Source organism: Megalobrama amblycephala, linkage group LG15, assembly GCF_018812025.1.
Source record: "Megalobrama amblycephala isolate DHTTF-2021 linkage group LG15, ASM1881202v1, whole genome shotgun sequence".
Classification (NCBI taxonomy): domain Eukaryota; kingdom Metazoa; phylum Chordata; class Actinopteri; order Cypriniformes; family Xenocyprididae; genus Megalobrama; species Megalobrama amblycephala.
The window spans coordinates 9,422,133-9,433,753 of record NC_063058.1 but is presented as its reverse complement, the minus strand read 5'-3'; the positions used below and the strand labels follow the sequence as shown (position 1 = coordinate 9,433,753).

The 11,621-nt window shown below is 34.5% G+C and overlaps 1 protein-coding gene across 2 annotated transcripts in view; it reads left to right on the top strand.

Moving 5' to 3' along the window:
• Positions 1–11,621, top strand: part of dapk2b (death-associated protein kinase 2b) — a 44,926-nt gene that overhangs the window by 28,893 nt on the left and 4,412 nt on the right. The window contains exons 4-9 of one of the 2 annotated variants that reach the window (XM_048158478.1): positions 1,963–2,092; positions 2,256–2,304; positions 2,411–2,437; positions 3,318–3,470; positions 8,095–8,140; positions 8,973–10,439. In XM_048158478.1, coding sequence (XP_048014435.1) covers positions 1,963–2,092; positions 2,256–2,304; positions 2,411–2,437; positions 3,318–3,470; positions 8,095–8,140; positions 8,973–9,605 — 1,038 coding nt within the window. In that variant the 3' untranslated portion in view covers positions 9,606–10,439. Of the gene's footprint in view, positions 1–1,962; positions 2,093–2,255; positions 2,305–2,410; positions 2,438–3,317; positions 3,471–8,094; positions 8,141–8,972; positions 10,440–11,621 lie in introns of those variants that run through there. The other variant, XM_048158477.1, reaches the window with a different exon arrangement.

Here is an 11,621-nt window from a genome sequence, read left to right as displayed (position 1 = left end):
TGGCTTTGGACAGTTTTCTTGCAGTATGATAGAAAATTAGACATTAAAACATATCTGTAAAAAAAAAAAATCTATAACATTAGCATGTGAATGTTTGTGTTGATCTGAATAGATGCATTATCAGCATTCATTCAAATTAATGTTAATGTTTATCACACTAAATCTGTCACTGAATATTCATCTTAAAGTTCTTTACTCCCAAAACCTTCACTCAAAGATATGAGCTTTGCATAACTCTCTTGCTTACACCAATAAACATATGCTAACCGCTGACAAAACGTGCCATGCTCACAAAAGAATTGGCCTTGAAACATGTTAATTTAGCTAACAGTTAAATGTAGATATTTAGGAAGTAGACAGATACTAATTAGGTCACTGTATATTAGCTTAGCTTAGCATAACTCTCAAAGAATCTAATTAAAAAAGATATTAACTTAGCATAACTTCTGTTCTTGCTCAAAACAACACATGCTAACTGCTATGTAAAGAAAGTCTTGTGCCATGCTCACAGAAGAATTATTCATAAAAAAGGTTAAATTAGCTAACAGTTAAATGTAGATATTTAGGAAGTAGACAGATACTAATTAGGTCACAGTATATTAGCTTAACTTAGCATAACTCTCAAAGAATCTAATCAAAATGATATTAGCTTAGCATAACTTCTGTTCTTGCTCAAAACAACACAAATGCTAACTGCTATGTAAACAAAGTCTTGTGTCATGCTCACAGAAGAATTATTCATAAAAAAGGTTAATTTAGCTAACAGCTAAATTCAGATATTTAGGAAGTAGCCGACACTAATTAGGTCGCTGTATATTAGCTTAGCTTAGCATAACTCTCAAAGAATCTAATTAAAAAAGATATTAACTTAGCATAACTTCTGTTCTTGCTCAAAACAACACATGCTAACTGCTATGTAAACAAAGTCTTGTGCCATGCTCAAGGAAGAATTGTTCATAAAAAAGGTTAATTTAGCTAACAGCTAAATTCAGATATTTAGGAAGTACACATGCTAACTGCTATGTAAACAAAGTCTTGTGCCATGCTCACAGAAGAATTGTTCATAGAAAAGGTTAATTTAGCTAACAGCTAAATTCAGATATTAGGAAGTAGACAGAGACTAATTGACTATCTATTTACATTGACAAGGAGGTAAATGTCCGTACTTGTACATCCTAAAAAGTGGCACAATTCCTAAGGGAACATAGTGTACATCCTCATCCGCACTTGAAGTCAGCCGGATGCATCTTTTCACCTCTTGGGTGCGTAGAGGCATTAATATGGGAACATAACAGGTGTTGAGTCCCACGCAGCGTCCCTCAGAATTACATGAAACCTTCAGCCACTTCATCAGCATGCAAACTGCTGAGGTGGAGGTTAACGCTGATTAGCCGTACACACACATAACAACCATACCTTTTACTGAGATGGACTTGAAAATGGAAAGCTTGTTGTTTTAATTGTCATGAATGATACAAAAACATGGTGCACTAAAATAGTCTGTATGTTCTGTCAGGCTAAGAAAGGTTAGCAAGACTCATCTTCAGTATTAGCTATCAGACTACAATGTGCTTTGTGAACTCAGACGTTTCAGTTTCACTTTTTTCAATTCAATATTTTCTCTCATTTTTGCTATATTTAGAACTGAAGTCAAGTATTTCCCACTTGATTGTAGAATTTTGATAAATTAAATTATTATTAAGCAGGTAAATGCATAAATATGAATTAGATATGTAAATAAATAATTATGGAATTCACTTGTCACATGCTCATACAGTCATTTAAAATAAAAAAGGTCAAGAAATATAGCGATAAACTAGAACTGTGAATAATGAATAACAGGTTCATTCTTGGACAGTCAGACAGTGACACCCATAATGTCAATGGAAACAGCTGTCAAGTACTTAATTTCTTGACTGATGACTGTTTATGGATTTAATGGGTAATTTAATTGTTTTCCAGCCTGAGAACATCATGCTCCTGGATAACAACATCCAACTGCCGCGGATCAAGCTTATCGACTTCGGTTTGGCACATAGGATCAAAGATGGAGTAGAGTTCAAAAACATTTTTGGGACTCCAGAATTTGTTGGTAAGTTCAAAAGTTCATGATGTAAAATGCTAAGTGAGTGATTCATATTACCGAACGACGCTGATGGATCAGACGCTGCTGAAATTCTCTACCATCTTTGGACATCCTACATTGTTGTTTTGAATCAAATGTAGCTGATGCCTCTAACCTGGTTTATTTTCAGCTCCAGAGATAGTCAACTATGAGCAGCTGGGATTAGAGGCCGACATGTGGTGAGAACTTTTAAGCACATCACGCTTTGTACTTTACATACAGTAAGCGTCAAAGCTCGGCAATGGCTTAACCATGTGCTCTCTTCCGCCCCTCTGTTTCCTCCAGGAGCATCGGAGTCATCACATACATCCTGTGAGTGTGAATGGAGGAATGTTGATTCCTTCTTCTCGGACTAAACATCCAGACATTCATAAACATTGAGTTCCATACACATGGAATTAACTGGTCACATGCTGAACAAATGTATTGATGAACCACGCCGGTGAATAATGAATGAGTGGTTCTCACATATCAAACACTAACACCCATTATAATGTTACACCCATTGCCAAAAGGAACATGATTAGGACGCTTTTTTATTATTGAGATTAATATCTGATCGCACCCAAACTCAGTTTATACTAGGGCGTTTTTGTTTAGATTAATAAATCTGACAATAATTTTATAGTATTTAAATGATTTTCTTCTATATTAGTAATATAATTCATGTCAAATATAGGTAATATAGTAGAACAAACAATATCCAATAATAAAGATAGCAAAATGGCATGGGGATAGATTAATACACGATTCATATGTTTGTAACAATATAAAAATGTTGTAGCAATATAAAAATATTCATCACTTTTGATCAATGTAATGTATAATTTCTTTAAAAAAATCTTACTGACAAAAGCAGAAAAATAAACAACAATTAATCAAATAAATTAAATAAATTTGGTATTAGCAGTTCACAATTATGTTCATTGAGAATTATAAAGGTAAACATAACAACGATATACCAGAAAAGTGAATAATGAATGACAGGTTGAGCCTTGGGCCATCAGACAGTCGCACCCAAACTGTTCCACCCATCACCGTTTTAAACATAATTATGGCTCTTAACAGCTGTCTGATGCATAAACTCCTGCACGTGTTTGGATTCCACTGTCGGATCAGTTACAGGAATATTAATTAGCAAGAATTTCCAATGTGCTTGTACATAGGTCAAGCATTTGTCCTTCTTTTTCAGATTGAGCGGGGCTTCGCCGTTCCTGGGTGACTCCAAGCAGGAAACTCTTGCAAACATATCAGCAGTTAACTATGAATTTGATGAGGAGTTCTTCGGCAGCACCAGTGAACTGGCCAAAAGCTTCATCAAACAGCTGCTGGTGAAAGATACAAGGTGAGAGGTCAAATCAGGATTCGGCCATAAAGGCTTCAGTGTGACTTTGGGGCTTTTTTTGGAGATTTTTTGTATTTTATTTTTTATTTATTTGTTTAGAAGGCCTGTCAATTACATTTTTAATTATGATTAAATCTATTTTTTTTTTTTTGTAGTTAAATTTCTTTTTGAATATATTTATACAACAGTGTTTTTACTAGTCACAAGTACAAAAAACTCAAAATATTCTATATAACATGCATAAACATGGTAATTTTTACAGTTTAATGGAATTTGTCATTATTAGCATTTAAAAATAATAATTTATACTGTTAGACAGGTGAGCTTTTAACTTTAATTTAACGTTAATATGTTAAATGATGCCTCAATGTATGAAAAAGGAAATAAAAAATAAAAAAGGTAATTGCGACTTTATCTCACAATTCTGACTTTTTTTCTTAGAATTGCGAGATATAAACTCACAACTGCAAGTTATAAAGTCAGAATTGCGTGAAATAAAGTCAGAATTGCGAGTTATAGTCAGAATTGCGAGTTATAGTCAGAATTGTGAGTTATAAAGTCAGAATTGCGTGAAATAAAGTCAGAATTGCAAGTTATAGTCAGAATTGTGAGTTATAAACTCAGAATTACGTGATATAAAGTCAGAATTGCGAGTTATAAAGTCAGAATTGTGAGTTATAAAGTCAGAATTGTGAGTTATAAACTCAGAATTACGTGATATAAAGTCAGAATTGCATGCAATAAAGTCAGAATTGCGAGTTATAGTCAAAATTGTGAGTTATAAACTCAGAATTACGTGATATAAAGCCAGAATTGCGTGCAATAAAGTCAGAATTGCGAGTTATATAGTCAGAATTGCGAGTTATAGTCAGAATTGTGAGTTATAAAGTCAGAATTGCGTGCAATAAAGTCAGAATTGCAAGTTATAGTCAGAATTGTGAGTTATAAACTCAGAATTACGTGATATAAAGTCAGAATTACGTGATATAAAGTCAGAATTGCGTACAATAAAGTCAGAATTGCGTGAAATAAAGTCAGAATTGCGAGTTATAGTCAGAATTGCGAGTTATAGTCAGAATTGTGAGTTATAAAGTCAGAATTGCGTGAAATAAAGTCAGAATTGCAAGTTATAGTCAGAATTGTGAGTTATAAACTCAGAATTACGTGATATAAAGTCAGAATTGCGAGTTATAAAGTCAGAATTGTGAGTTATAAAGTCAGAATTGTGAGTTATAAACTCAGAATTACGTGATATAAAGTCAGAATTGCGTGCAATAAAGTCAGAATTGCGAGTTATAGTCAAAATTGTGAGTTATAAACTCAGAATTACGTGATATAAAGCCAGAATTGCGTGCAATAAAGTCAGAATTGCGAGTTATATAGTCAGAATTGCGAGTTATAGTCAGAATTGTGAGTTATAAAGTCAGAATTGCGTGCAATAAAGTCAGAATTGCAAGTTATAGTCAGAATTGTGAGTTATAAAGTCAGAATTACGTGATATAAAGTCAGAATTGCGAGTTATAGTCAAAATTGTGAGTTATAAACTCAGAATTACGTGATATAAAGCCAGAATTGCGTGCAATAAAGTCAGAATTGCGAGTTATAGTCAGAATTGCGAGTTATAGTCAGAATTGTGAGTTATAAAGTCAGAATTGCGTGAAATAAAGTCAGAATTGCAAGTTATAGTCAGAATTGTGAGTTATAAACTCAGAATTACGTGATATAAAGTCAGAATTGCGAGTTATAAAGTCAGAATTGTGAGTTATAAAGTCAGAATTGTGAGTTATAAAGTCAGAATTACGTGATATAAAGTCAGAATTGCGAGTTATATAGTCAGAATTGCGAGTTATAGTCAGAATTGTGAGTTATAAAGTCAGAATTGCGTGCAATAAAGTCAGAATTGCAAGTTATAGTCAGAATTGTGAGTTATAAAGTCAGAATTACGTGATATAAAGTCAGAATTGCGAGTTATAGTCAAAATTGTGAGTTATAAACTCAGAATTACGTGATATAAAGCCAGAATTGCGTGCAATAAAGTCAGAATTGCGAGTTATAGTCAGAATTGCGAGTTATAGTCAGAATTGTGAGTTATAAAGTCAGAATTGCGTGAAATAAAGTCAGAATTGCAAGTTATAGTCAGAATTGTGAGTTATAAACTCAGAATTACGTGATATAAAGTCAGAATTGCGAGTTATAAAGTCAGAATTGTGAGTTATAAAGTCAGAATTGTGAGTTATAAACTCAGAATTACGTGATATATAGTCAGAATTGTGAGTTATAAAGTCAGAATTGCGTGCAATAAAGTCAGAATTGCAAGTTATAGTCAGAATTGTGAGTTATAAAGTCAGAATTACGTGATATAAAGTCAGAATTGCGAGTTATAGTCAAAATTGTGAGTTATAAACTCAGAATTACGTGATATAAAGCCAGAATTGCGTGCAATAAAGTCAGAATTGCGAGTTATAGTCAGAATTGCGAGTTATAGTCAGAATTGCGAGTTATATAGTCAGAATTGCGAGTTATAGTCAGAATTGTGAGTTATAAAGTGATATAAAGCAGAATTGCGTGCAATAAAGTCAGAATTGCGAGTTATAGTCAGAATTGTGAGTTATAAAGTCAGAATTACGTGATATAAAGTCAGAATTGCGAGTTATAGTCAAAATTGTGAGTTATAAACTCAGAATTACGTGATATAAAGCCAGAATTGCGTGCAATAAAGTCAGAATTGCGAGTTATAGTCAGAATTGCGAGTTATAGTCAGAATTGTGAGTTATAAAGTCAGAATTGTGAGTTATAAACTCAGAATTACGTGATATAAAGTCAGAATTGCGTGCAATAAAGTCAGAATTGCGAGTTATAGTCAGAATTGCGAGTTATAGTCAGAATTGTGAGTTATAAACTCAGAATTACGTGATATAAAGTCAGAATTGCGTGCAATAAAGTCAGAATTGTGAGTTATATAGTCAGAATTGCGAGTTATAAAGTCAGAATTGTGAGTTATAAAGTCAGAATTGTGAGATATAAAGTCAGAATTGCGAGTTATAAAGTCAGAATTGCGAGTTATAGTCAAAATTGTGAGTTATAAACTCAGAATTACGTGATATAAAGTCCAGAATTGCGTGCAATAAAGTCAGAATTGCGAGTTATATAGTCAGAATTGCGAGTTATAGTCAGAATTGTGAGTTATAAACTCAGAATTACGTGATATAAAGTCAGAATTGCGTGCAATAAAGTCAGAATTGAGATATAAAGTCAGAATTGCGAGTTATAAAGTCAGAATTGTGAGATATAAAGTCAGAATTGTGAGTTATAAAGTCAGAATTGTGAATATAAAGTCAGAATTGTGAGTTATAGTCAAAATTATGATATAAAGTCAGAATTGTGAGATATAAAGTCAGAATTGCGAGTTATAAAGTCAGAATTGTGAGATATAAAGTCAGAATTGCGAGTTATAAAGTCAGAATTGTGAGATATAAAGTCAGAATTGCGAGTTATAAAGTCAGAATTGCGAGTTATAGTCAAAATTGTGAGTTATAAACTCAGAATTACGTGATATAAAGTCAGAATTGCGTGCAATAAAGTCAGAATTGCGAGTTATAGTCAAAATTGTGAGTTATAAACTCAGAATTACGTGATATAAAGCCAGAATTGCGTGCAATAAAGTCAGAATTGTGAGATATAAAGTCAGAATTGTGAGTTATAAAGTCAGAATTGTGAGATATAAAGTCAGAATTGCGAGTTATTGTCAGAATTGTGAGTTATAAACTCAGAATTACGTGATATAAAGTCAGAATTGCGTGCAATAAAGTCAGAATTGCGAGTTATAGTCAAAATTGTAGGTTATAAACTCAAAATTATGTGATATAAAGTCAGAATTGTGTGCAATAAAGTCAGAATTGCGAGTTATAGTCAAAATTGTGAGATATAAAGTCAGAATTGTGAGATATAAAGTCAGAATTGCGAGTTATAAAGTCAGAATTGTGAGTTATAGTCAAAATTGTGATATAAAGTCAGAATTTTGAGATATAAAGTCAGAATTGCGAGTTATAAAGTCAGAATTGTGAGATATAAAGTCAGAATTGTGAGTTATAAAGTCAGAATTGTGAATTATAAAGTCAGAATTGTGAGTTATAGTCAAAATTATGATATAAAGTCAGAATTGTGAGATATAAAGTCAGAATTGCGAGTTATAAAGTCAGAATTGTGAGTTATAAAGTCAGAATTGTGAGATATAAAGTCAGAATTGCGAGTTATAAAGTCAGAATTGTGAGATATAAACTCAGAATTGTGTGAAATAAAGTCAGAATTGCAAGTTATAATGTCCAAATGTGAGGGAAAAAAGACGGACGTTTTTTTCTCAGAATTGCGAGTTTATATCTCACAATTCTGAATTTATAACTCGCAACTTTAGTTTATATCGCAAAAAAAATGTCCCAATTACTTTTTATTTTTTTATTTAGTGGCGGAAACAAGCTTCCATACTCAAACCAGTATTACCAGTATCCTGTATTATGTTCTAATGTAGCATCCCACGGATCTAGTATACCTCATATTTTTTCAAAGTTTCTTTTCTTTTTTTCTTTTCTTGCATTTACCTTCAGTTTTGTCTTTGTTTTCTTTGCAGAAAGAGGCTTAAGATACAAGACGCACTCAACCACCCCTGGATTAAGGTAACTTACTCTTGGATTATGCCTGAAACATGCACAATCGAAAGCATGTTTATCTATGCTTGTTCAGCTTATTTGAAATCAGTGCTTCTTACTGGCATTATAACATATATGAGTGTTGAACTTTGCTCTGCTGTTCAGAGTGAACTGACCTGGGTTGTACGCACATCATTAACAACGAAACATATGACAGGCAAACGTACTGTAAACATGCTTTATGACATATGACACACTCTATAGGAATTGTGAAATTAAAGTGAAAGTTCAACCACAAATGAACATTCTGTCATCATCTACTCAACCTCATGTCGTTCCAAAACTGTTTGACTTACTTTCTTTAGTATTTCAACTCAAAAAAGATATTTTGAATCTTTGTTTTGACTATACAATAAAAGTCAGTGGGGTCCAATGTTGTTTTGGACTTCTTGCATCCTTAAAATCCTTAAAAATATCTGGAACAATATGAGGGTGAGTAAATGATGCCTGAATTTTCATTTTTGGGTGAACTATCCAGGTATCCTGGTATTACCTTGATGGCCAACATCTAGATGCACGTATGCATGTCTTCATTATGGAAGCAATCGCATGTCGATGAATTCTTCTAATCGATGAATGGACTGTAGAGACGACTCAATTCAGTGTTTACCATGCTGTTCTCCTCATCCTAACACCACCGTCCCTTTGATCCGAGACCAGCATTAACTCCACATCCTCCTGCCTGGGTCCGCTGTTTGCCCTTGCGTGAGTTGAGTGCTTTGACTCCCTGGTGAAAAAGCAAACTAGCTTTCCTAATCATTCTTCCTCCTAATTTCTCTATGCGAAGACCCACGAACAGCCAGAGGACAGCAGTGCCACCCTAGAGGCGCAAGCGAAAGTGGAATCACAGCAACTGAAGACCAAACGCCTGAAAGAGTACACCATTCAATCCCACTCCAGCATGCCCCCCAACAACACCTATGTCAACTTTGAGCGTTTCGCCAAAGTTCTGGAGGACATCTCGTTGGTGGAAATGGGTCTCAAAAATGTGGCTCAGAAGCGTGAATCCCTTCAGGACGACATCGAGGCTCTTCTTTCCATCTACAGTGAGAAGGAATCTTGGTATAAAGAGGAAAGCGAGAGCATCCGGCAGGAGATCTCGCAGGTGCGCTATGAGTTCCGCAAAGCGGAGGCGTTGAGGAAAGGCCTCCAGGAGGACTTGAGGACAACCGACACCAACTTAGCCAGCATTGACAGACGCTACCTGACTAGAGAAGCCCACCTGAACTCCCTCAGACAGGAGCTGAACGCAGAACTCCGCTGGCTGCAGGAGGTTATGGGATCACTAAACGGAGAGGCTGGGAACAGGGGCTTGGGTTCCATCTCAGCACTGAACAATGAGGTGAACGAGGCCCTGAAGGAGCTGTTGAGCAGGGCCTGTGGGAGCGAACGATGTCCTCGAGCACAACCCGACATCTCTGAGTCTAGCTAATGGAGATTAGACTGCAGTGGTAATACACTGGGATTAGGAGCGTTCCAGGATGTGTAATCAGTGGCGTAGATGGAGTCGCAACCACTGTGAAAGAAATTTAGAAGTTTGTCCCCCCACATTTTGGACAATAGTAATATTTGAAAGATTTAAAGATCAAATTTTGTCATGATTTACTTACCCTCATGTCGTTCCAAACTTGTATGACTTGGGTGGAGCACAAAAGAAGATATTTTGAGAAATGTCTCAGGTTTTTGGTTACCAACATTCTTCAAAATACCTTTTTATGTATTGCACAGAAGAAAGAAAGTCATACAGGTTTGAAATGACATGAGGGTGAGTAAATGATGATAGAATATTATTTTTTTTTATTCATTTTTGAAGTCCTAAAGACTTTTATGACCTAATAAATATTCATGAGCTAGGCTGATAAGGTTTAAAACATCTACGGCCCAGGGTTTAGCAACCTTTTATAACTCTGGATGGAATATCTCATCCACTTTATGAAATTCTTGACCTCGTCCTGCACTTTTTGGAATATAATAATATTTTAAGTGTTTCATTTTTGCGAAAAGAAATTAAAAAAAAAAAAATAGCCACAAAAACAAGTACTTTAAGACCAAGCAAAGTAAGGTTTGACAGTGAAATGGATGAATATGCAAGTAGCAAGTTCCCATTTTGAATAACGCACCAAACATTGTCACCTTATTAATATTCATGAGCCAGGCTAATAAGGCTTATATCACAAGACTTAAAGGTCCCGTTTTTTGTGTTTTTTTTGAAGCTTTGATTGTGTTTATAGTGTGCAATATAACATGTGTTCATGTTTCGCGTGTAAAAAAACACAGTATTTTTCACATAATTTACTTATCTGTATACCGCTGTTTCCACCGTCATAAAAACGGGCTGATGACTTCCTTGTTCTATGAAGTCCCTCCTTCAGAAATACGTAACGAGTTCTGATTGTGCCAGCGGTTCCTGTGTTGTGATTCGACAGCAGTTTAGCGCATCTTCCCGGAAAGGTCACGCCTCTTACCGTAACGTGGAGATGCACGCGCTCAGTGTTATTGTAAACATGTCTTTCATTTTACCCTATCAATTTGAGCCAGAATCAGACCCGGTGATTGGACTGCGGGATGAAAATAACAGCGTTTCGACGACATGGCGACAGACACACTCTACAAACGCAACTCTTGTGTATTCCTGTGGGCAGAGGTTAGTCAAAAAACTGTTTTAGTGACGTCATTAAAGAAGGAAGTAGAGGGATGTAGTCCAAACTGGCCGTTCGATGTAGGCGACTTCTGTTAAATAAAATATCTCGCTTGGCATTGAACTTTGAGCTTTAAAATTTTACAGATTTTATTTATACTCTAACAACAACATTACACACTAACTAAAGTTTGAAACATGGGATCACGAAGAACGGGACCTTTAAACTAACAATTAAAGATCATTATCTCAATGAAATTTTAGACTAAGACACTTTGAGACATTTTTTTAAATTAATTTTACTGTAGTACCTTCTTTTAAAGTCAGTTTTGCATAAAATGTTGCTGTTTATTTGTAACTTGCTTGTTTTGTATATACTTGAGACTATAAAATATTTAAGTTATGCACATGTTGGTACCCTACTGGATTCAAGAGCATACTTTTGAATTGAACATATTCATCAATATGGTTGTTCTTGTCAGTATTATTTAAGTTGGTTGTTATTTATGGTCAAATACTGACCAAACATCCATAAAACATTTCTTTCCTTTTTTTTAACGGCAAGATTGAACAGTTGAGATGATGCCAGTCTTTCTGATTTCATTCCTTTTGTCATCTTTATGCATGGGTTGTTTTTCTTTTGTTTACAAGAGCCATAAATTTTAACTTGCTTTGTTTTTTTCTCTCTTAGTTTTAAGTTCTCTAATTTATTTGAAGTACTTTTAGAAACATTACATGCTTGTTGCCAGTTTTAATTTTACATTTAAACTGATTTTTTCTTCCTTGCACATGTAATTTAATGTATATCCC